The 26814-nt window shown below is 41.1% G+C and overlaps 1 protein-coding gene and 1 long non-coding RNA gene across 3 annotated transcripts in view; both read right to left on the bottom strand.

The window, feature by feature from the left end:
* Window positions 1-707: 707 nt before the first annotated feature.
* LOC144328677 (uncharacterized) lies at window positions 708-4256 on the bottom strand. Its single transcript, XR_013393874.1, has 2 exons — window positions 3700-4256; window positions 708-3323 (listed from the first exon to the last, which is right to left on the bottom strand). It is a non-coding gene; the product is annotated as an uncharacterized LOC144328677 (long non-coding RNA).
* Window positions 4257-4671: 415 nt separating this feature from the next.
* STK3 (serine/threonine kinase 3) overlaps window positions 4672-26814 on the bottom strand; it is a 110021-nt gene continuing 87878 nt past the window's right edge. For both annotated transcript variants that reach the window (XM_077932828.1, XM_028736413.2), the window contains exon 11: window positions 4672-5849. In XM_077932828.1, coding sequence (XP_077788954.1) covers window positions 5691-5849 — 159 coding nt within the window. In that variant the 3' untranslated portion in view covers window positions 4672-5690. The remainder of the gene's footprint in view (window positions 5850-26814) is intronic.

Below are 26814 nucleotides of genomic sequence, written 5' to 3'. Positions count from 1 at the left end.
GGATCCTCTGCTCACGACTGCAGCAGATCCCCACCACCACCACCCGTAGGCATTTCCTCCATAACATGCACAGACATTTCCCCTTACTTTCTAGGAGGAAAAAAATGAGTGTTATGGTGCAAAAAGTACGGTAATTTCCCTCTTGCAACTTTTTATTGTGTGAAGGGGTCTTGCAGTTCATGGATCTTTCCTACTCAACCACATTGCCTACTAAATGGCCAAAGGAGAATTTATGGAAGCCTCAGATGGACATCTACCTCCAGGCTGATCTGTCCAGTACTTGGTATGGGATAAATGGACACCATAAGAGCAATTTCTGGAGTCAGGCAGTACAACCACTAGGCTAGTAAAAAATAAGACATACTCTGATTAATCTGGAAGACAGTTCTTAATCTAATTTTCAGAATAGCAGCTAAACAGGCCTTCTACTGATATCTATCAGAGAAAACTTTAATTCAAGACTTAAAAGTCAAGCAATAAAGAAAACAGAGACAATATTGGCAAGCCTGTGTGTTAATTCTAAGACAGACACACACACACACACACACACACACACATATACATGAGTGGAAGACTGCTGAAGCCGCAATCCTAAGCATAGTTACTCAAAGTAAACCCCCTCCAAGTTCAGTAGGACATTATCTAGTAAGTGAGTTCAGAAATGCAACCTAGCAAAGCTAGAATGAATAGTATGACAAATTGAGGCATAGATGGAAAATAACTTTTATTCAAAATGTTTGGTAACAAACAATTGTTTTTTCCAGAGTTTGGGGCAATTGTACTTTAAAACTTTTATATACAAGACAGGAAACAAACCATAAACCAAGCTGGGTTAAAATTTCACTAAGGTTAATAATAATCAACTCTACTAGATTTATTGCAAGTTTTAGTAAAATAAATACTTTACCAAATATGTATGTCTTCAGTGGAAATAAAAGTTAAGGACATTAATAGTATATGATTCAGTAAATATTAATAAATATGAACTAATAAAAGGCCAACTGCATATAAATTCTAACCCCAAATTCAGTTTATAGCATATAGCTTGTTGTTTGATCCAATAAACAACTTTTCAAAGTTGCTATATTCATTTCTGTACATATACAATTCCAATGGCATGTTTTGTGTGCCACTTTGCAGTCTGATTTAAAGGTGTATTAACTGTAGTTTAGTTTAACAAAATAAAATAAAACTGAGAGATTCAATTCAGTTCCATCTTTCTGGAGGAAAAGGCTATTGTGAAACTGAGTGGTTGAGTGTGGACATATATATCCTCGCTTCATAAACTGTGATATATACACAAGCCCTATGCTTGCATATTCCATCTTCATATCTCCCATTCCTTCTTTGGTACACCATGATTAACCTGAGAAGTCTTCCATGAAACTCAGTCCCATTATTTCCAAACTGAGAATCTATAGTTAACTAGTTTGGAACAAGTCATGATCTGAAACCACAGTTTGTAGTTGATTTAACATACTGGCTTGTTCCAAGCCTGGAAATCATATGTTCTCAAACTGGACAGAGCAAGAAACTATGGTTAACTTCCTGGATTAATCAAGGAATGCTGAAAAGCGAGGAACAAAGGGGCAGGACTATGTTTGTTTATTATGCAGATCTTTGTACATTCAAAATGGGCCAGTATGTGAACATAGATTTTACAGATTCTTTGCATGTGTATTGACCTGCTCACTGGTTCTTTAATACTGTCTTTCCGGGTTACAATGTGCAACAGTAATCAAAGCAACATCAAGCGAGGAAGTCAGAGAATGTCCGATTGGTCAAAGTCAATTATGCATAAGGCACACCAGAGGAAGAAAAGGCTGATGCCCACAGTGATCTTTTTAGTAATTCACTTTGCTTAATTGAAAAAGGTGTGACTTATAAATTCATTAAAAACTTTAAAACTTTGGTGCTGCTCTGAAAAACTGATGGGGGCCTCTCTTGACACCCCTTGATATAATGAAGCCGAGTAACAGAGGCACTCACCTTTTTAGTAAACCCAGTGGAGGACAAGTGACTTGCTGTTAGTGGTGGGGGTTTTCACTGAACTAAAGCAGAAGCAATAAATAGTGCTGCTATTTCAGTATGGAAAAGCCTTTCTCAGGGCAGAAGTACAATTGGACCCATGCATTCCATTCCCAATGCCCACAGCCTCCTAGCTTTTGTACGGCCATGCATTAGCTAGGAGCTGCATCAAGGAATTATTCTTTACTGTAAATATATCTGTGCAGCTCTGCACTGTTCATCTCATACAGGATGTTGCAAACACATGCTAGCTGCTATAGCGGAGGATGATCATCCTGCCAATGAAGCAGTGTGCATGACTCTTTTGTACTGTAGATTATTATAAAGCATATAAAAAGAACGGTTCTGGAAGTCACGCCGTAATTACCTATAATTAACAACAAATCTGTATTTTATTTAACAAAAGGTTTTAGAAATCTGATTTACAACTAAATGACCAACTATACTTTCACAGAACATCACAACGACTCTGATGTGATGAAAAATAGTGGCATACCAGGAGCACACAATTCCAATCAAGGTATTTATTCCAATCAAGGTTTGCAACCACAACTTTCCCCGCTTCCTTCACAAAAGCAATTCAGGGTTTGCAAGAGCATTTCAGGAAAATATAAATTATATTATATTATTTTAAGGACAGGTACACAGAGCATGTGCTAAGATCATACTCAGCTGAAACTTAAAGATATGGTCTCTCTCTCTCTCTGCTGATCATTTCTTTTGACTGCTTAAAGGTTTTTCGGAATGTGTGCTGTCTGGTTTGCCTGTCTGCAAGGCACGGTACAAATGGAGTATCTGGTGTAAAGCCCAGAAATATTTGCAGAATAATATCTACATAGTGGTCACTAATAAAATCTTTACCAGCACTGTGTACAAGTCATTGTCAATCATAGCACATGTTCCAGGAGGTATAGAAACACCACAGCTACATTAATTGTTAGTCGGGGGGAAAGTCAAGATGAAATAAACCTGTAGTCAATGTGAAAGTAATTATACAATGACTTATGAAATGGATTGCACAGTTGTACAGAAGGAGCTTACTATACTGATTGCAATAGGATACCTCTCCCCTACCGTATATAAGCACAAATCAAGGACTGAAAAAAGTCATAGCAACTTATTAAGAGGCAAACAGCCTGGTTTCCTGGCTGGCTAAGAAAAGCTCCTGCTGCCACAGGGAAAACTCTAGCTGCCATGGGACCTCACACTTGTGGGTTACATGAGAAGTGCTTCTTCACACAGCCCATGGTTAAACTATGGAATTCATCAGCTACAAGATGTGGTGATGCTACCACCTTAAAGGTAAAGGTAAAGGTACCCCTGCCCATACGGGCCAGTCTTGCCAGACTCTAGGGTTGTGCGCTCATCTCACTCTATAGGCCGGGAGCCAGCGCTGTCCGGAGACTCTTCCGGGTCACATGGCCAGCATGACAAGCTGCATCTGGCGAGCCAGCGCAGCACACGGAACGCCGTTTTACCTTCCCGCCAGTAAGCGGTCCCTATTTATCTACTTGCATCCGGGGGTGCTTTCGAACTGCTAGGTTGGCAGGCGCTGGGACCGAACGACGGGAGCGCACCCCACCGTGGGGATTCGAACCGCCGACCTTTCGGTCGGCAAGTCCTAGGTGCTGAGGCTTTAACCCACAGCGCCACCCGCGTCCCTAGTACCACCTTAGATGGCTTTAAAAGGAGCTTTGACAAACTGATGGGAGGGTAAGGCTGTCAATGGCTAGATGCTGTCTCCGGGATCAGAGGCAGAGAAGCCAGTTGCAACTGACCTTGTGTCCTGCTTGTGGGTGTCTAATGGGCATCTGATTGGCCACTGAGAGAAACAGGATGTTGGACTAGGGCTCTACTTGCACTAAGCAAAACCCGTTGAGGTTGCACTGTTCCAAGAAAACCACAGACAACAGGGCTGCAGTACCTGTGCTGGTAGCAAACCTGTTACTTTGCAAAAGCCAGATTGCCTAACAGTTACGGGAATTTTGCTGTGCTTTTTATTGCCACACGCACACTGTTATGCAAGGCTACCTGTCTCTTAGGATACTGCATTTTTCTCGCAGTGGTACTTCCCTACAGAAAATGTATTTCCTATAAGAAAATACAACTGCAAATATGCAGTTAGGATATTTAAAAAGTACTGATATGCTCTGTCTCCTTAGGGGGATTATTAAATTAGGATTCCTATTTATTGCTCACAACGCAGCAAGGTAATTAAGGCCACAACCCTATGAGAATAAGACCCATTGAACTCAATGGAACTTACTTCTGAGTAGACATGGATAGGATTGCGCTGTAAGACACATACTTGCCTGGGAGTTTTCCCACAGCTATTTCCTTTGCTTGAACAGCAGAAATGCAAACTGCATTTTAAACTCAGCAGTTGTTTTTTTAAAATGGCTTTGGCATTTGTTGTGAAAAGCTGCCAAAAAGGAGAAATACTAAGGGGGGGGGGGGGAGCTACCTGTGCATGCTTGTAGCTATGGACCAGAATAATTTTCTTTGGCTTTTCAATTAGTGTTTCTTAACGTATGTTTATAATAAAAGTATTTCCAATACAAGGAGGAAAAAATGGGTGAAGGTATTGAAAAAATAAGCAAGAGTTCAAAATGGTCCATTTAGTGTAACAGTTTTTTTTAAAAAAAAAAACCTGTGGAACCAAGTAGGATATTAAAATAGAGTTTATAAATGAAAAGCAAAGGCAGGCAAAAATGTGAAGCAAGAATGAGTGACCTGAATTTTTCCTGCATAATGTGGGGGGGGGGGAGGGGGGAGAGAGACAGAGAGAGAGCGAAAACTACATAGGCACTTGTCCCTTATTTTGTAGGATGCTTTTCAACAAGCTTAGGGGGGAACCTGCTGGGGACATTTCCTATTCAAATCTTTGGGTGATGAATGGAAGTTGTTTAAGAGTGCATAACCCCCATACATATAAAAAAAAAATTGCACAGGAAAACCTTTTAGTGGATTGTGCCCTATGTCTCTAGCACTGCCAGTGTTATCACTAACCCCCCAAAATCTCCACAGTGCTTAAAACGCATGAACTTCAAGCTCAAAAAAAAAAAGAAGCAAAAACAAAACCACGAATCCCAAGTGTGCACTTACAAGCCAAGTAGAGCTAACACTCAAAACCTGAGCCTGATCTTAATATATCGTTGTAACTTTTGTTTAGAGTGTGGCCGCACACATACATTTTACTTACTCTATCACGGCTTCCACTATTAGTATCTGCAATCACTATTTATAGCTAAGAAGCATCAAGCATCAAAATAAATAAGATCACCTACGCATATACAATAAATATGCTTTTAAATGGAGGAAAATATATTGCAACTTAAGGCCCTGCATTATTGTGCAATTAGGAGAGAGTTTTAGGTCTTACCAGGAACTAGACACTACTCCTTATTGTACAACACACATCATTACTGCAACATAGCCAAATAAAATATCAGGAAGTGGAATGTGAAATTTCTATTGTATTAAAACATAAAAATAGGACAGGGTTTTCACTCAGGCTGCCAAACATACAATGTGCCTTCTTTAAGGACTTCAGCTTAAGTTGTTGTGAAGCTCAAAGTCGCAAGTTTTCAAGACTTGTAGTTATGTACAGTTTTCACCAGTGTCCACTTCGCTTTGCTGCATTATCTTGCAATGTAGGAAGATCAGAAGTTCTGTTGCCTTCGTTTTTTTGCATCCATAGCATCCAGAATCGGCTGCCTCTTGGCTGTGTATCTTTGACGAAGTTCTTCAATTTCTCGTTCCATCATTGGATCCAAAGCTTTTAACCTCATCTGCAGCTCTTCCAAACTCAGGTTTTTCAGCTATTCAGATAGGAATACAAAAACAAAAGCCATAAAGCTTATTTAATATAAGAGTAAGACTGAGCAATAAATAAAATAAGAGTAAGACTGAGCAATAGCTGTGCACAATGCAGCAAAATGCATAACAAATAACCTAAAATTTGACAACTTATGAGCATATAAGGTCCCCTTGTATCTTAGCTTGTTTTTAGCTCCAGTTTTCATATAGTTTGATGGTTAACAAACCATGAGTTAACCACAAGTTGTCCTACAGAAGATCAAACAAACCATGGCTTTTTTGCCATTTGGTTTGGTTTGCAGTTTCTCTCACCCCATGCCTTTGTAGTTTCATGAGTATACGGCAGGGACGTCCAACTCCCAAGAGACTGCGATCTACTCCGGGGGGGGGGGGGGAATGGCACTGATCTACCCATGGGGGGGCAGGTCAAAGTTGTGAGCTTTTTTTAAGGGGGCACATCAAAGTTATTTACCTTTTTTGGGGGTGCCGAATTTGCAGTCCTAATTTGATAACGGGAACACCGAATAATGCTCACCAAAAAAAGAGCAGGGCAGCAATAACTCTGTCTTCCATTTTTGCGATCCTGCACGAATGAACGACAAAGCAAGGGGGCAGGGCCGGAAAGAGCAAGCGGTTGACCACGATCAACCAATATCACCCGGGGATCGACCTGTCGATCGCAGTCAACCAGTTGGACATCCCTGGTATATGGGATGGGGTGCTCAAACAAAGCATGGTTAAGTAAGGGTTTTGAGTTTACATGTAATGCTAAATCACAGTTGGAACAAACCAAGGTTTGTTAACCAACAACAAACCATGGTTTCCTACTGTGGTTTGTTGATAGTGTACAAACAACAGTTCAGCTTCTGGGCTAGGTTCACATGCTATCTAAAAATTTGGGAGCTTGTCATGCCTAGTTTGGCCCTAAGGCAGCTCCGTATGTTAGGAGGCAGGAACTTCTAACTTTATTGTGATGCAGAAAGCAACTATTTACTCTTGCCTTACTCCTAATTTGTTCCCTATTATCTTTGCTAGCAGGGAATGGTCTACTCACTGCTATACAGAAACAGCAAGCTATTTTCGACATGCTCACATGGGTCTTCTGACAAAAATTCAGATCCTTCACTGGGTGACTGTTGCACCTACTCAAGGCAAGTTGCCTTGGATGATCAAAACTGCCTAAAAACAATGGTCTGGATTCAGAAAAAGGAGACTGTTAAAATCAACTTCCTTCCTCTCAGGGCAGTAGTACATTAGCATTTTTGCAAAAGGAGTGCTTGATTAATTTCTCAGGAGCTATCCAAACATTAATAATAACGAGGGCTATTTGCAAAGAAAATAGCTCATTTGCATGCCGGCTAGCTGCAGTGAACGATGAAGCTGGATTCTTGCCAGCAAGTGGGGGGGGTGCTTTAAGTGGGGGCTCCTCCACCTGTACTTGCAGGAAATAGTACAGTTTCAAAACGGGAAATGAACCCTGGGGTTCATATTTATTACATCATCTGTCAGAGCTGTTGCTGTGTGTGCAGGCATACCAATCGGGTTTCACTGGTGGTAAAATTTTGCCTATTTTATGGGAAACAAACCACCTAAAAGAATCAAGATAAATCATACCCTTATATGGAGGGAAAACAACAACACAAGTTTGATTTTGCAGTAAATTCCCTGACATTTTGAACACATGGGCCTAAGGAAGAAGCAAATGAATAAAAGCATGATATCTGAATTGATCTGGTTGTGAATCAATACTGATTTCAGTGTATTTTTCCATTATCAAAGTCGGACCTCTTTCTGTTGAGGATATAACTATTATCTTCAACCTTTATTTCTATTGTCATCTGCAGCATACAGATTCGCAAGAACCATGAGTGTTGGGCAAGCAAAATACCACGTGGTCCTGTAGTACAGCAATGTACACAAGAGTGCTTTAGGATTGGGTACAAGTACCCTACCCAGTAGATATCAGAAATTTGCCACTGGCAGGCACTCCTGGCGCATTTCCAGAAATTCACCAGTCTATGCCTACTACAATGAAAAGGGCCAAAGCGAGCCGTGTCAGGGACATGTCAAGAGAGGAGGGGTAGCAACATGACAAGAACTGTAGTACACAGTGATTAAAACATTTTAAAACAGAACAGCTAAAATAATAACATTATACAGAGGATCGACAATAATGCTAGTTAAGACCCAGGGCAAAACTCACGTCCCCAAAGTCAGGGTGAACAAAAATGTTTTCAGTTGACATCTGAAACTTAGCAGCATGTAGAATAATCACCCTTCCCCAGGGATTGCAGTGCTGTTTTTGACCTCTGAGAAGGTCCTGTCTTTAGTCACCACATCATGGGCCACTCCTGTTGGTAGGAGCACATGTGGGACCTCCCCAGTCAATCGCAAAGCACAGGCTGGGAAGGTGATTGTTCAAGCTCTTGGATCCTGAGCCATGAAGGGCTTTGTGTACTAATACCTACACCATGAACACTGATCACAGACTGGGAGCCAGTGCAGTGTTTTAAGGATCAGTGTTATATGACCCTATTTAGCTGCTTTACGTATTGACTATTAGTCAATAAGTGGCATTCGGCATAAGCTGCAACTTCTAGATATTCTTCAAGGGTTGCCCAATATAGAGGGCATTGCAGGAACTGAGCATAGGCATTCCTAAATGGCCTCAGCCCAGTATATCTGAAGGAGCGTCTCTACCCCCATCGTTCTGCCCGGACGCTGAGGCCCAATGCCGAGGGCCTTCTGGCGGTTCCCTCATTGCGAGAAGCAAAGCTACAGAGAACCAGGCAGAGGGCCTTCTCGGTAGTGGCGCCCACCCTGTGGAACGCCCTCCCATCAGATGTCAAAGAGATAAACAACTACCTGACATTCAGAAGACATCTTAAGGCAGCCCTGTTCAGGGAAGTTTTTAATGTATGACATATTAGTGTGTTTTTGGTCTTTGTGGAAGCCGCCCAGAGTGGCTGGGGAAACCCAGCCAGATGGGCGGGGTACAAATAATAAATTATTATTATTATTATTATTATTATTATTATTATTATTATTATTATTATTATTCCTCCTCACCACCAAGGACAGTTGTGTTTCCTTTTAAGAACCCCCAAGCTATGTATAACCTATTCCTTCGGGGAAGTAAAACACCACCCAGGATAGGCCATCTTCCTAATTCCTGGACTTGAGAACCACCCACCCACAACATTGGGTAGATAGAAATAAAAAATAGCTAATGTTCATGCTGTCAACCATGATTTGTGCATACCTCATTTCAAAGGGGCCAGTCAAAATATGTGCTTTGCCTCAATAGAATGTTTTTTGGCTTGATGTGCACATGTGTGTGTGCATACATGTGTGTGTGCACCTGAAACAATGTTATTGTTAACAGGCATTCTCAGAAACTGCAACCTTCCATGAATAAAGGATTGAGCAGAATACACGAACAAACTGACTTTACTAAAGGCTCTCATGCAGAAAATGTACAAACATTTATTAAAACATTCAAGCTCATAGCTCATTCGCTTCCACTTTCCGTTTGCTATTAATTAAGTAAAAGCTACAAATAAAAACCCATAAAACCCTCGGTTCAGCTTGGGAAGGGTAGGCTAAAGCTATTGATTTGATTATTTTCGTCATGATTACTTAGGAAGGATTAAACAGAAACTCTGTTTCCTGCTGAACAAAACTCTCTGGCATCGGATAGGCCATTGCTTCATCAGATAAAAACAATTTCCTGGTGAAGCTACTCTGTAGTCCAAAAATATCCTTTGTCTACAAAATTGAAAACACATATCATACTTTAATTATGTTGTTACACTAGAAAACAATTCTGGAATGCCAAAAAGTCCTTTGTTTTTGTAAAATATCAATTGAAACAATGAAATTGCTGTTGAGAATCTCCTAGGGCAATCAACTTCTGCTACAAGAAGAGAGTGTAGAAGCATTCTCTTCCTGTGAAGGCCGCGGGAAATAGAAAAGTTCTTTAAATAACATTTTTATAGCTTTTTTAAAAACTCGACTAACCACAACAACTCACACAGACCCATGTATCTTTCCTAAATCAGACAACAGCACTTGGTGCTACCTATCCCAGCTATGAAACCATTTTCCCTTTCAATATTTTTCAGGACTGAAAGTCCACAATCCAATAATTCAGTGGTTGGGCAATGTAAACTACTGGCCAATGTGAAGAAAACAGCAAACACAGCACATAGCGATGTTCAGTACTATTCTGTAAGAAGACATGTAAATCTTGCACATAGGCCTGCAAGGCTTTTGTGTACCTCCCATCAGAACTTTTTTTGGTCTTATCTGCAGACAGCACACTAAATTTAGACAGCACACTAAATTTAGGCAACGTGCATGTTCTTTGGGTTACAGCAACCAAGACAACCTAGTTAAGGTTCATCTCATCTTGCCTTCAATGGCAGTCCCTAGAAGATCATTATATTACATGCTTATTTGCTCCCCCTTTTCAAAATCTGCAGAAAAACAGACATTACTATTTTCCAGTTAAAATGGTCCATGGCCTAAATAGGTAACTTTCCTTGATATAGTTGATGGCCGTTTCTGGTCTCTCTCCTGCTGCTTTTATAAAACAGACGCTTTCCTTTGCTTTAAAGTACCCCCCCCCCCAAATATATCCATATCTATCTATCTATCAATATATATATATATATATATATATATATATATATATATATATATATACACACACACACACATATACATATACATATGAATGAATATGAAATGGAGCACTTAAGAAGGGCCACTACTGTTTTTCCTTCTTCTGCACATTAAAGGGTAGAGAAAGGCGAAATTACATAAACATTCATTTGTCATTTGTTTCTGGAAGCTAACTAGTGTAGTTCATAATATTAATGCCGCACGTTTTGAAAGTAAATGCTAGCTGGGAAAAGACAGGATTGTGGAAATGAGTCATTTTCCTATTTGGAATCAGCAATATGTGTTTTCAAAAAACCCTCCAAAGCAACGCTAGTAGTATTCAAGTGCCAGGGAGGTGGGCAGAACCAAAATACAAGGGAAGCCAACATTTGAGTGAAAAGTGGCACAATGTGATGCACACAGATAGACTGTTTTGTTAACAGCAGCAATGGATTTATGAAATTAAACATGGAGCTCCATAGCCAAGAGCAGATTGTTAAAAATGACATTTAAAAAATGTTAGATTCCAAGTAGAGCAAAATATCCCAACTCATCCTGACATGGTTTGGAAATTTCCCAAGATACTGCTCATGAAAAATTTACCCAAACCCGGTAATGCGTTTTTTTCTTGTGATAACGAGCACAGGATTCTAAAATTTTAAATAAACAGAATTATCCACAGTTGAGAGCTTGGCTGAATATTGTATTTAAGAATAGCACCGTGATCCCCATTTTCACCATCTATTTTGCATCTTGCAACAATCCTGCCTTCTATATGTTGCCCCTTCCAGCACAATGAGACGGTAGTCAATTAATTACTTACAGGAAACAAACGAAGTTATGAATTAAATATTGCATCTTATATGCAAACTTCCATGCCTGGAACCCCAATGGAACAGTTGAATGATATTAAAATTACAATATACTTAACAGTAATAACCTTTGCTTAAAAGCAGAAATCTCTTCATTATCTAAATGATCCAATTTGCCCTGCCTTCAAGAGCCAACTTGTTTCTTCTGCAAAACACTATTAGCAAGGTGATACCAACTAGCAGCTCCCTGGTAGCCTCTAGCAGACAAAGCATGTGAAGTAACATCAACACATTCTTAATTTATCTGCCATCTGCAAGCAACAGCCAATGAACTGGGAAGACGGTAGGGAAATGCTGAAACATAATGATGTTTTTGTCATGATTTTATATTAATAGACATTACTAGGTAGATGTGGGGTTTGGTACCAGTCATAGCTAGCGTAACATCCCATTAGGCCTTCATTTTATCCACAGCGCCTGTGATCTCAACCACAGAGCCTAGGGCTTGCCAATCAGAAGGACAACGGTTTGAATCCCCGTGACAGGGTGAGATCCCGTTGCTTGGTCCCTGCTCCTGCCAACCTAGCAGTTCGAAAGCACGTCAAAGTGCAAGTAGATAAATAGGTACCACTCCGGCAGGAAGGTAAACAGCGTTTCTGTGCGCTGCTCTGGTTCACCAGCAGCTTAATCATGCTGGCCACATGACCCGGAAGCTGTACGCCGGCTCCCTCGGCCAATAAAGCGAGATGAGCGCCGCAACCCCAGAGTCGGTCACGACTGGACCTAATGGTCAGGCCTTTACCTTTACCTCATCCTCAAAACTATCCTGAAAGGTATGTTAAGGCTAAGACACTAAGTGAGTTTCATGGCTGAACGGGGACTGGAACCCACAGTTCCCTTGTTCAGCACATAATGGTTGCCAAAGCATCCATGTCTGAAAAACATTTAAAAACTTGAACAAATTATTCAAGTTTAGGACATTTGTTTCGGTAGTTAGAAAATGTGACAGTTGTATACCATCTCAGCATATCAGAATAGTTTTCTACTTACCATCATAGCTTTAACCAAACAAAGCTGAAGTCATCCAGAATTCAGCTAGGATTGGGTTTTAAAGTTTTATATACAAGGTGGTTAAGCATGGTCTCATAGGAAAAAGGGGGAAGGACTGTAATAACTAGTCAGTGATAAATTAAGTAGACTCTGATTGGAGTTGTATACTATTTGCCTCTATTCATCCATGTTACAGCAAATTTCCAGGGAAAGAGAAAAAATAAATAAATGCTGAGTTAGAGAGGCAGTTCACTCTTCCAGAGATTAGTAAAACGTACTGAAGAAAAATTTGTGCAACTCCTATTTTTGGATCAGCCTGGATCAGATCAGGAATTAAAATGTCCATATTGCTACTAGTTTTATCTATATATTTTGAACCCACTTATGAATGTCTTGTTAAAGAAAGTTCTTTAACTCTAGGGTGACATTTCTTTCTGGTCAGTTAGGCAGAAGGTTGGGTATTCACCCTTCCCAGCATGCAAACAAGTATTGAGGTCTTTTGCACTGTGTCTTTATTACAAAACTTTTGAGAAATTTCTTCTTAAAATCTGACTATGTCATACTTTTACTTCAAAGGAAGCAAGGCATTTTCTATGATATAAAATACGTTTGATTAGATGTGGCTAGTTATCAAGTAAGAAATCAGATCAATTTTGAGTTAGACAGCTATGAATCAAAGCAAAGCAATTGCCACCCCCAGTAACACAAATACTGGTTAATTCTTGTCAATCCTACAACTTTTTGATTTGATTTATTCAGTCCCACCAACATAAAGATACTGGGAGGAAGAGCCCAGAAATTGTTTGAACCTCTTTGTTTGCAGTCTTGAAACACACTTTCTTGGAAGTAAGCCTCAGTGAATCCAGTGGGATTGATCTCTGAGTAACCATGCGCATAGGATCACATTGGCAATCAATACACCAATTGTCACTGAGGAATAGTTTTTAACATGTTGCTCCCTTATTGTTTAAAACAACAATGGCAGGAATGCACAGAAGCTCCAGTCCATTTCAGCAACATTCACAAATAATCGATGTTCTGATTTTAGATTAGATACTGTTATTAAATGGAAGACATGGAAGGCATCAGTTAACATTTCCAAAATAACTGGTGTTTAAATTTTTAAACAAAACAGACATTCACTAAGAAACAAATTATACAGACAGTGTTTTGTTTGCTTCAAACACAATTTCTTCCTAGCAACTGTTTAAATGAATCTCACAGATGCTACAGGCTTTATTAGAGGCCTTTGATTTAAAAAATATGGATAGCTAATACTGTATTTCTGAGTCATCTATTTTCCCATCTGCTAGTAATTCCAACAATGTGAACTATCAACATAACGACTAACAATAATTTTCTATGGCAATTGCAATGGTGGGTTGCCTGTAGCACTTTCTAAGATTTAACTAGTGCATGCCTCAGATTGTTTTGAGTTGTTAATAGATTCAAGTAACAGGCAGCCTTTTCTTTCTTTCCAAATCTCCATTCTAGTTCATTCCTTTGCTGCTTGTAAGAAGAATATGGTTTTATTTTATGGAGTTTAGTCCATCAAGGAGCTCATTTTATTAAAAACTGTGCTTGAAACAAGAAAAAGCAAGTTAAAGGTCAAGCAGTTTATATCTTGATCTGAGGTCAAAAGCCTACAGCCAGAACCTGCTTATATATAATGCCATTCGTCTCATCCAGCCAAGGACATTTCTACAAGAGTTCACACGATAACAGCTAACTGTGGCTGAGGTGACAGGGATAATGATGTAAATAAAAGCATGGAGCTATTAGATCTTTTAAAAAGCAGTATGTTCTAAAGATTTACTGACAACAGGGAAGCACAGGGAAGCACAGCATTGACTGCAGCTTCAACCCAGAAAGCAGGCACCCCACAAAGAAGCCGCCCACACAATTCTGCCAGGATGTGTCCAAGTGCACCTATTCACCTGAAAGATGTTTGGGGCTGTCTATCTGCATTGATAACAATTATTTCTTGTTAGGAACTGATGGAAGGCTGACCTCTGTCAACGGTGCACAGTAGGGGCAAGGGATAAATTTAGTTAATCCTCATATATACAGTGGTACCTTGGGTTACAGATGCTTCAGGATACAGATGCTTCAGGTTACAGACTCTGCTAACCCAGAAATAGTACCTCGGGTTAAGAACTATGCTTCAGGATGAGAACAGAAATCGTGCGGCGGCAGCACAACAGCAGCGGGAGGCCCCATTAGCTAAAGTGGTACCTCAGCTTAAGAACAGTTTCAGGTTAAGAACAGACCTCCGGAACAAATTAAGTTCTTAACCCGAGGTACCACTGTAAGATTTACACGGATCTGTTACTTTCCTCAGTATATTGTGCATGGTTCCCAATCTGCTATCAGGAACTCCATCCAGCCTCAAGTGCTGGTTACAGATCTAGTATTGCAAACCCTGAACATTACTTTTTGGACCATGCATAGGGCACATCTTCCATGCGTTCTAATATGTAAAATGGCTTAAACTGCAACCAGGAATGAAGCTGCAACTATGGCAGGAAAACCATGTGAATTCTGGAGGAGTCCAGTAAATTGGTGAGAAAAGGGGATGGAAAGCAAAGGCATTAGACTTCAAAGACAAAACCCAAGATGAATTAGTAGAGCAAGTTGCTGCAATAAAAATCTTTTCATTAGCAAATTGAGCATATTAATCTGCAAGCTAAATCAACATGAGTCTCTGTGATGGCCTTATTACAAAGGCCACCGATCCCAAAATCACATTATAATAGACATTGCTCTTTCTAAATCCTTCCCGCGTTCAATAAATATACTGAGTAGTGCAAGATATTCAACTGGATTATATTTAAATATAAATTAAGGCTAAGCTTTCACTCCAAATCTATAGCAAAAAGAAGAGAGACTTGCCTAAGGTCACTTAATAAAGAGAGATTCAAACCAGTGACTTCCAGATTCACAGCTCAGTTAGCACACATTTAGATTAATAGTTAGAAATAACTAAGCAAGCAAGCCTTGCATTATGGAGACTGTATTTCAATAGATCATCAAGTTAGCTTGCAGCTTGGCTCAGCATAAAGTTGTCACTGTATAATTTTCAAAATTATAGTTTACTACTATACTGTTATTTCTCCAAGTAGAAATTCAAGATTTGTTAAGTTTCTCAAACATAAAATGGAGGGGTGTCAATAATATTACAGATCAACAGAGAAATAGTAATGCTTAAGGAACAGAGTATTCTGAAATAGGTGGCTAAAATTCCTGTTCTGTGTTGCATTTCTTAATACTGATAAGTTTGTTTGAAATTCCAGACCAGTTGCTACCTCAGCATACAGCTGTCAACACCTGAAGTCAAGCTGAAAGCAAACAGTTGTCTCAGATATGTTCAAAAATGTCTAATAAGGCTTTCTTCAAAAGAAAGCTTTAGGGCAGGGATGGGTCACCTTTTGCAGTCCAAGAGCATCATTCCCTCCTGGGCGACCTTCCAAGAGCCACATGCCATGTGGTGGGCAGGGCCAGAGAAACAAAACGGGCAGAGAAACATGTAAATTTTGCTACTGTCAGCAGGCTAGTTTCTTCACACACTCATACAGTCCCCTCTATCCTCCATCCAGGAGTCCAGCAGAGAAACATGCCCGACTGGCATGTTTTCTCCCTCCTGGTTGGTCGTTCAGGAGATTCAAAATCTTTCTCCAGCCCAAACATCACAGTGACGGATACCAAGAGGCATCGGTACACTTCAGGATCAGCAGAGTATAGGCAGTCACCGTTCAGACTCAGTAGCGCAGCTTTTTCACTAAACCACGTTTATTTACATAAACGCACTTGGAGCGTCGTAACTCAGCTCCTTCCTCTTCAGCATCAGACAGCAAAGAGAAGAACAAAGGACGAGAATCCTATATCATGGAAACACAGTAATAAAAACATCCTCTCTCCGTCACTTCCCACTCTGTGGAGTCAAAACATACACCGTCATGTGACAGACAACAATCCCATGACTGCAAACCAACAGAGATGGTTCACGTCATGTGTTCGGCTCAGTGTCACTGATGAGATATCAAATGAGAGAATAAGCCATGCACATGTATGTGTGAATGAGGCATTTTATCCTCCTCTCCTCCCACAGTGACAAGCATGCTCTGAATTTTCTGTGCTCACAGAAAATACTGCCACTGAACTCACTGTGCCCCTAGCTCATATGTCTCACTGCTTGCCAGGATACCGCTTGCCCGAGAAACTTTTTTTTTTTAAAAAATTACAACAGAAATTAAAGGCCAAGACAGTCCTACAACTGAAATGCTACTTAAAGACTTTTGAAAATAGAAGAATTTGCTTCTTTTTTCAACTTAACATAGCCATTCATTCAGCCTTTATTGACATAATTTAGACAATAAAATCATAAAAACCATCCATAAAACATTAACTTAGATAGTCAATTGTTATGCCAGAACAATCTGTGATTAGCATTAACTATGGTTTACTGAAACAAACCAACTTCAATCCTTGCCTTTTTTAAAAACACCAACGATGTAATTAATATTAGCTACAGCTGAACGTTAAGACATGACAAATGGCAATTAGTTAAAAATGGCAGTGGATGATTACAATCTCCTCCTTGTGACTACACCAGCAGAGAAGATAGGAGAGGGCTGGAATGCATGAGTCCAAGCCTTCTACACAACATTAAATTACGGTCCAGTGTTATGTGTGAACTAGGCCATTAAAAGGGATGCCATTTAAACTGCCTTAAAAATTCTGAAACAACCAGTATTAGAGGCACGTAGTATTGCATGGGTGGTATTCAACTAAATTTTACTCGGCGAAGATCCACTAAAATTAATTGACCTAAATTATTAATGCTCATTAATTTCAATGACTCTACTCTGAGTAAAACTTAAGTTGAGCAGCACCCCGTATTTTCACTTCATTGTCATTAAGAACTTCTTCAAAAACCCATGCTGATGGTCCTCTATTAAGACGTATGTTGTATTTGCATAGTCTGTGTAGAAATTATACAATTAGGGCTGCCTATTCTGAATGTGGAATAAATGAACCAACAACCATAGATGAGCGTTAGGTTACATCAGTGCTTCACCTGTGAACAGCAGAAGTTTGATTTTGAAAGCACAAAATGTTCATCTCCAAAAATGGTTAACAAAAATTGTTACAGTAAATCTACCTCATCCTAACTAGGAATGCTTGCTGGAGATCTCTCTCAAGTTCTTCTGAAAACTATTTGAATATACGAATGTATCTTAGTTACTATGACAAATCTTGACTTATATGGAAGTAGGAAAAATCAGCACAGTTTAAAATCTGCCAATTTCAGAAGGGTCTAGGAAAACAAAACTTAATTTAGGCAATATTATCTACATATTGTTTGTTAACTGCACTTTATACAGAAAGCCACTGGTGGTCCCTTAGAATATGATATTCTGTAATAAATATTCCAGATGCCTACACAAGTCAGTCTACTACTCCTGGATCTTCTTAAAAGATGAGGGAGAAGGATAGAGGGAAGTGAACAGATGAGATGGAGGGGTGAGTACAGCAGCAAAGACAGTTAAATGGAAGGAGTAGGAAGGATGAAGGAAAGGCAGAGGATGAGATGTGAGGGGATGGTGAGCAGGCCAACAAGACATGGAGAGGACAGGAGTAATCGTGATGGTGACAAGTGTATGGACTCCGTAAGCAGAACAGGGAACAAGCTAGTCAGCTACAAAACTAAGCTATGCTAGGGAATACAACATAGCTACAAGCATTACACTTCTGTGGGACAAGGTCTATGGCTTCTGACGACTTCTGTTTCTATTGTATCTTATTGCGTTTTTATTGACTTGATTATATGTTTTTAGATTATAGCCTTATTCTCTATTTTGTTCACCACCCAGAGAGCTCAGTGGCTGAAAGAATAATAAATAAATCCATTTTCCTTCAGGAAAAAAAGCTTATGGGTAGAGCGGAAATTCAAATCCAGATATGCAATCATTGTGTACAGCCCAAGTTCATCCTCCAACTGCCTAAGGAGCCCAATCTTTCTTTGCCCTCAAAATTTTCATGGGTGCCTACTTATAAATGATCCACTTGATGCCGATTTCCAAATGACTTGAGGATGGCAAAATGCCCCCAGTCCTGCACCTGGTATGCCTCTTCCCTTCCCATTTCTGTGCTATGTTACAATTCTCATCACACACTAGTATGTTACAAATCTTTAATTGTGCCCATGGTCAGCGGAATGGCACCTATTAATCTTGTTGCAAACTGCACATTTGATTGCTCATTTGGTATTTTAATGGACAACAAGAACAGAGGATGGATAAGGTGACGAAAATGCTAAACTATGGTTTTCAATTAAGAATTAAAACTGTTGTTATAAAATAACCCCTCAACCAGTTTATACAATAATTTCCATGGGACAAAGTAAAAATGCACTGCTTGCAACTGTTGCTAAATGAAGGCAACAGTATTTAACATTTTAGCACAATTATTTCATTAAAATACAGTGGTACCTCAGGTTAAGTACCGTATTTTTCGCTCTATAACACGCACCTGACCATAACACGCACGTAGTTTTTAGAGGAGGAAAGCAAGAAAAAAATATTCTAAACAAAACAGTGGATGTATGATTTTTGTGGTTCATGCTGTGGCCACAAACGTGATCTGACGGTGAGTTTGGGGTAGCCCAATGCAAAAATCCTGAGGATCCATGTGGATCCATGCTTTGTAACCACGTTTTTGCGCCATTGCAGCCCCATGAAACAGTGGGTGCGTGATTTTTTTGGTGCAGGCTGTAGCCATGGACATTTTATGTGATCTGATGGTGAACCTGGGGTGACCCAGTGCAAAAATCCTGAGGATCCATGTGGATCCGTGCTTTGTAACCACGTTTTAAGTAGGGAGGGAAGGAAAAGCATTCAAGGGACAAGGAGCATGCGTGGGGTGTGTAGAGAAGGATGTGGCTAATGATGCAGGCAAGCGGTTAAAGGGGAGAAGGAACACGCGTGGGGTGTGTAGAGAAGGATGTGGCTAATGATTCAGGCGAGCGGTTAAAGGGGAGAAGGAACACGCGTGGGGTGGGTGGAGAAGGATGTGGCTAATGATGCAGGAGAGGGATTTAAGGGGAGAAGGAACATGCGTGGGGTGTGTAGAGAAGGATGTGGCTAATGATGCAGGAGAGGGATTTAAGGGGAGAAGGAACACGCGTGGGGTGTTAGAGAAGGATGTGGCTAATGATGCAGGCGAGCGGTTAAAGGGGAGAAGGAACACGCGTGGGGTGTGTGGGAAAGGATGTGGCTAATGATGCAGGAGAGGGATTTAAGGGGAGAAGGAGCTCGAGTGGGGTGTGTGGAAAAGGAGCTTTTCGGCGAGCTGAGAGGGGAGGGGGGAGGGAAAGAGCACTGTTGCTTTAAAGGAGCCAACCAGACAGCAGCCACTTACAGCAGTGTAAGCAGCTCCTTTCCTCTCCCACTTTGCTCCTTCTCTCCCTCTTTGCTGCTTTACGCAGCTAATGGCGAATCCCCTGCAACCCAAGTCCTGCTCAGCGGATCAGCTGAGACGCTGGGAGAATCGTAATTTCCCTCTCTCCCTCATCCCGTGCCCTCCTGTCCCCAGCAGCCTTTTAAAAAACTTTTTTACTGCTTTTCACTGCGCTCGTGGCTCAGAGCCCTCCTGTGCCCTGCCGTCCCTCTGCAGCCTCATTGCTCCGTTTAGAGAGCGTTGCTAGCTGAGGCTGCAGCAGCTGTTGCTGGCTACGCGGCGCTTTTCCGGCTCCCTATGGCTCCCGTCTGTCCCTCCTCGCGTGTAAGCGGCTGCTGCCCGCTTTGCTGCCATGGCTCTCCTTCCCTCCCTCCCTCCTCGGCTCCTCCCCCTCCTCCTGGCTGTAAAGCAAGCAAAGCTAGAGCAGTGCAAAGCCCTGCAAGCGGCTCCCGCTTTGCTTGACTGACGGCAGCCATGGATCCAGTCGAGTGCATTCGCTCCTTAACACGCACAGGCATTTTCCCTTACTTTCTAGGAGCAAAAAAGTGCGTGTTTTGGAGCGAAAATTACTGTACTTAATTCGTTCTGGAGGTCTGTTCTTAACCTGAAGCACCACTTTATCTAATGGGGCCTCCCGCTGCCGCCGGACCACCGGAGCACGATTTCTGTTCTCATCCTGAAGCAAAGTTCTTAAGCCGAGGTACTATTTCTGGGTTAGCGGAGTCTGTAACCTGAAGCGTATGTAACCTGAAGCGTATGTAACCCGAGGTACCACTGTATAATATATGTTGGGATAGCCATTTACATATAGGGTTGTGGGGGAAGGGTTCCAAATCCAGAATTATAATACCATTATTATCTGTTATATTTGTCTCTGACTTAAACCCAAATGAGCAATCCATTCACAAGCTCTCATCAGCTGGTAATTGTGATGCTCTATTTAGAATTAATTCTTTGAATGTGGCATATTCTATCTGACAACTTATTCAATGAAGTACAAAATAACATCACTTTGTTTGATTAGCTCCTTTAGATTAAATTCTGTAGATACATTAGTTACTTGGAAGGATGGGGCAGGAATAATACTCAGCTGAAACAAATGTAATACAGGCAAAGCCAGTTTTTGTTTTTCTATGTAAAAGAATGAATCATAAGAATATAAAAATGAAGAGAACATAAATATCTTCATTTTCCTGTAGCATTATTGCTCATGAATTGAAATACTGATAAAGTTATAAAGGTTACCTCGTCTATATAACTGGACAGGAGGTAGGTTTACCTAGATAACTGACTGCAACACCCCTCTCATATGCACCCCTGTCATTTCATTTTCTTTCTCCCCCCCCCCCCTCTCTCTCTCTGTGTACACACACTATTCTTTCAAAATGATTGTGGATGTTTTAAAGGAAGAAGAAGAAGAAGAAATATTCCTCTCCTGCCACTTTTGGATCTTGCCCAAAAGCAAGCAATTAGGGTTCTCCCAACACAGGGACAGAATGCATTACCCCCCAAGAATCCACCATACAATAAGTGATGGGGGGGAATCATCAACATATACAGATTACAGTGGTACCTCGGGTTAAGAACTTAATTCGTTCTGGAGGTACGTTCTTAATCTGAAAGTGTTCTTAACCTGAAGCACCACTTTAGCTAATGGGGCCTCCTGCTGCCGCCGCGCCGCCGGAGCATGATTTCTGTTCTCATCCTGAAGCAAAGTTCTTAACCCGAGGCAATATTTCTGGGTTAGCGGAGTTTGTAACCTGAAGCCTATGTAACCTGAAACGTATGCAACCCAAGATACCACTGTACTTGCAGTTAGGGATGAAAAAGAATTTGATTTGGTTGACACTTTTAAGCAATCTAATTCACGCCTCCCACACTAATACATGGCTCAAAACATTTTTTGGATTTCACAGTTCTCTGAATTTTAGAATATAATTCTTAGCTCAAAAAAGTACCAAAATGCATGTTTTAGGGTAAAGTATGTTTACAAATGCATATACTGAGGCAAAATACATATCTAAATAAGTATTTTGTATTAAAATAACATTTAAATAGGAATTTTTAATAGATTAATATGGAAATGGGATGGAATGGGCTTATGAATGTGAAATTGACATAGACAGGAAGTAGACTGACATGTCCATCCCTAGCCTGATGATGAACTTAATGTGGACACAGCTCAGTGGATGACAAGACAACAGTTCGTGGCTCCATCTCAGGCATATCAAGCCAAAAGGCTCTCAGGTAGCAGGCTAGGAAAGGTTTGTCTGAGACCTTGAGAAGCCATTTCTAGTTGGCCATTGCCCAATAGTCTGACTTGTTATTAGGCATTCATATGGCCTGCAGTGATGACCCTGCTAGCAAATGCCTTAGTTGGAGGTATTTAAGCAAAGGCTGGGGGGTCATCTGTATGAGATGCTGCAGTTCCAAGATTTCTGGACTGAGCAGAGGATTGGACTAGATCACTTCCATTGTCCCCTTTCAACTCTAGCACTGGATGATAATGTTCTCAAGTAGGTATTGTAGGGAAAAGCTGGGAACAAGGATCATGTCACAGCAGGGACTTAAACTTGAATCTCTCCTGTTCAACATTTTCAGTACTATACTACAGATGAGCAACACTGGGGGGAAACCCCCAATTCTCCTCTTCAAGTAATTTTATTTCTCTTTTTAAAATTTTAATCTGGCAAAACTCATACCTTCCCAACTTAACAGTTTCATGCCCCCGCCGCAGAGCATGAAAGGTGCAGAAAACAGCTCATGTCTACCTTTTGGAGAAATAGGTCCATAGCTTTCAGAACTGACAAACAAAAGGAAAAGGAAAGGAAAGATGCTCTGCTTCTACACTAAGAATTACCTTTGCCTCTATTTTTAGCTTCCAAGCACCTGATTAAGGATGACTCATCTTTCACCTTCCTAAAACAGCCATAGAGAACCTCAAAGCTCCAAAACAAAAAGCAAACCCTCTTCACCTTTTCATCCAGAGGGACCACTGTATCCATCTTCATCACAAACTCAGGCTATCTAGATCTTGGGTATTTCACAGTATCAAACCCTTCCTCGGGCAAATCAAGCACCATTGCATCAAGTCACCAAACTGTGTCTACCACTTGGGAAACTTCAAACAGCTGTCTGGGGGATTCGGAGGCATCTTCTGAGATGTACGTCCTTGGGAAAAGGCAAGTATGCACCCACTCCTCTGGTTTTCAGCTTTAATTATTCAACTCCACAGTGTGTGAGGCAAACTGAGCATCATTCACCAGTCTGAAAATGATATTAGAACCTGAGGAGTGATTTAGCCTATTTACAGTTGCTATAGAAACAAAAAGGCAGCTATCTGTCTATGGCAAAAAAGCAGCACAAGGAGCTTGACACAACAGTTAAAATGACAGGAACAGAACAGGTTGAACCAGGAGCCTCTTCAGTTCTGCATCAAAATGTTGTGTAGAAATACATCGTGAAATACAGATCTTACAACAACTGCATATATTAAACCAAGAGTGTTCTTTATGTGTCTGTTTCTGTCTGTGCTGGAGGATATCGACACTGGGAGTACATAGAAAACTGCACCAAGGAACAGCTTCCAGACACATTCTTTTCCTTCAGTTCTAAACCTTGTTTAATCTAGATGTCCCAAGGGTAGAATATTGGCACAATCCAAGTAGTCAGAAGTTGGATGGTATGGAGGAGGAGAAGCTCCAATGTGCATGACTCCTATAACAACAAGGCCAGGTCTACACAAACCCAGAAACAAGCAAATTCCTTCCTCACCAGTCATCCCCAGTATGGGTGATGGCAGCAGAACAGTCATGAACTGGTGTCATTGGAGATGAGGAAAGAAAACAAATCAAATATAAAATGCATAAATTGAAAAACACAAAGAAAGAATGCTGTGAGAACAGGGCCTTTGGCAGAATACTATGTACTATCTTCCCCTGTTGAATGCCACTGTAAACAAAAACGGCTTACTCAGCCTAGTTCACAGTCCATCTTGGTAAATCTTGTTTCCTATAAACTCATAAGAGAGCTGTTCTTTGGAATCCATTTCTCCTCCAATTTAATTTGTTCATCTGCTTTTCTGAGGCTGTGCCTGTACATTTAGTTAAGACATCAAGTAATCTGCTTACGCCTGGCTCAGAGATTCAGAAGTCCCTGCTGACCTGCGCATATCCTACTGCTGTGTATTTCAAATGACAATGATCATATGTACAAATTACCGTTGAACGTGAACCAACATAGTTTCTCCCCAAAGCTGGGATGAGTGTCAAGGTTGTATAGTTCTTTCACACCTCCGCGTATTGTGTATAGAAAGTAACATTTAAAGAGAGAGAGAGAGATCCCACATTTATTTGAATGCAGAATTTTACTTGCAATATACGTAGAACCTTCTAATAAGGTAAATACTGAGATTTGACGGCCGGTATGTTTTCTATGTGCCATCGCACTCTGCCCTCATATGATGCAGAGGGAGAAACAAGCTGTATCAGCGAGGCACCAATGCAGCTTGTTCCTCCCTCTGCATCTTTAAACTGCTATACTGAGGAGTGTAAAGCTGCCCTTACCTCAGCCAAGCAGTTAAAGGAGCCCACAGATTGGTTCTGGCTCCCGTGAGCCGGTGACAGGGTGGGGGCTCCGTGAAACTGCTAAGCTGAGGGGAACGTGGTTGGCACTCCCCACAGTGAGCAGTTAAAGGAGCCCCGATGCTCTGCCCGTGAGCAGGGGGAGCACTGGGGCTGTCTCAGCTGGGGAGGGGGAACCTTCCCAATCCCCAACTGAGTTGCGCAAACAAGCTGCGTTGTCCCAGCCCATGAGCGTGTGGGTGAAACTGCTTCAGTTCCCAAGGTGAGAGCTAGGGCAGTTTCACCAGATGCAGAGGCCAATTAAGCTTGCTTTTTCAACATTGTGGTATATCACCAAACCGCGATGTTTAGCTGGCGGTGCACTGTGATGTTGAAAAACTGATATCACCCAGCCCTAGCAAGTAGAGGCCACGGAGGTGTGTGCAGTTCCAGCATTGTGACCGTCTACAAGAAAAAAGGTGACTGCCATGGCTGGAACAACTTCCATGGAATGCCAAGAGCAGAAATGCTTGGACACTGGACATTGCCTTCATAGACCTGACAAAGGCCTTTGACCTCGTCGGCCAAAAAGCAGCCTAACTGTATTAGAAATCAATTTATCTGTATGCAAAACAAATAAGATATACCCTAATAATCTTTCTCTGAGTTTTTTGTTAGAGCAAACTCAAACTCTCTGAAGACTAAAATGCAGGTCTCAACACTTGGGGTGGCAATGTAGCTCAATGATACAGCACATGATTGACATACAGAAAGTCCCAAGTTTAACTACTTTAAAGGGAAAACAGCAACTGATAGGAAAGACTTCGGCCCAATATCCTTCAAAGCTCCTATAAGCTGGTAATAGGCTAGATGGACAATTAGTCATAAGGCAGCTTCCTAAGTTCCACATTATGCATTCATCATCTTTTTTATAATCATCTGGGTTGATTCATATGTGACATGTTGTTGCCGAGTCTTTCTTAGCTCTCTTTCATAGGCTAATTCCATCACAAACCGCATAGGACAACTGCTCCACGTGGCTAACCATTTGTGTTCATGTTGCCATACTGTTGTTGTTGAGCCGAGGTGCCAGCTTGTGAAGATGATTGGGGGGAGAGACAACATGTTCGGGACATTGGGAGGAGCTGGGGCTAGAACTGAGCATGGCAGCTGTGCAGCTCAATGGCCAGCAGCTCCTCCTCCACCTCCTCTTGGCACCACCACTGACAGGAGGCTGCTTCAACCCTCCTTCCCCTCCACAGCAGCAGGAGGAGGAGGAGCCGGGCCCTGGAAGCACGCCACACTCTGCTTTGCTGATTGGCTCCATGCTTTTGGGGCCTGGGGAGCCCAGCCCCTATCCCAAAAATATAGGAGGCGCCAAAAGGGCTTGGACCCTAGGAGCCAGCGCCCTGCTGCAAAGGATTCCTCTAGATAGTTATGCAGTATGTATGAAGAAATATATGTATTACAGACTGAGGTGTGGCAAAACTGCCATGTGGAATTAATGCAAAGCAGCCTCCATGCTGATTGTTGTTTGTGTGAAATGAGACTCACCCTATGAAATCATAAGTTTCTCCTTGTGTTTCACCTTCACTTTCCATCTCAGACTTCACAAACTTTGGCTTCAGTGTGAGGCCTACCAAATTGACAAATGCAGCTAGAGCGCTTCATTCAGCCAATCAAGATTATTAATGGCAAAGATCACCAGCTGGTTGTTATTTGACACAACTGTAGCAAAACAGGAAACATCTCTGAATAAATGGTGCTACAGAATGATTCTATAACAGAAAATTATTTCTTATGATCCTTAAACTTGCTTGCAACAGCATAAAATGGGAGCTAGCCAACCGTTGCTGAAGAAAGCAGAATTGTGATACAGCAAGCCATGGAAATCCCAGGCAAGAATCAGCTCTGAACTTACTTTTTCCTAAAAAAAACAAAAACCCACTGTATTTTGTCTTCAGCAACATCGTTCTTGCTGCAGAATGATACATATAGTTAATGGCTTTCAAAAACACAGTAAAGGAATAAACTGCTGACAGTTCAGCTTGGTTCTCTACAATTCCCTCCAGCTGAACGAACCAACAAGTGGCTTAGGAAGTTATGAGGAAATCCAAATGAAGTGATTTTTCCAGGTTGCCCCACTACTAACACTGTATAATAAATGTAAACATGAAGAGCGATATCATTTCATCTCTGCTGTTCACCTTTCCAGTGACCTTTAAGAAAATACCCTGCAGCCAAATTTGGAAGGGGAAAAAGCATACGAATCATGCAGGCGGGATAATATTACATCCTTACCTACCAGCGAAACACCTTTAATACATTAATCTCTCCTGAAATAAAAATAAATATAGTAATATGTGAAAGATGGAACTAACACATAGCCATGTTAATTAAAACAGAACTTGTGCATGCAA

Source organism: Podarcis muralis, chromosome 8 (assembly GCF_964188315.1).
Source record: "Podarcis muralis chromosome 8, rPodMur119.hap1.1, whole genome shotgun sequence".
NCBI classification, from domain to species: domain Eukaryota; kingdom Metazoa; phylum Chordata; class Lepidosauria; order Squamata; family Lacertidae; genus Podarcis; species Podarcis muralis.
Note: the sequence above shows the minus strand (reverse complement) of the source record. Positions and strands in the feature narration are given on the sequence as shown.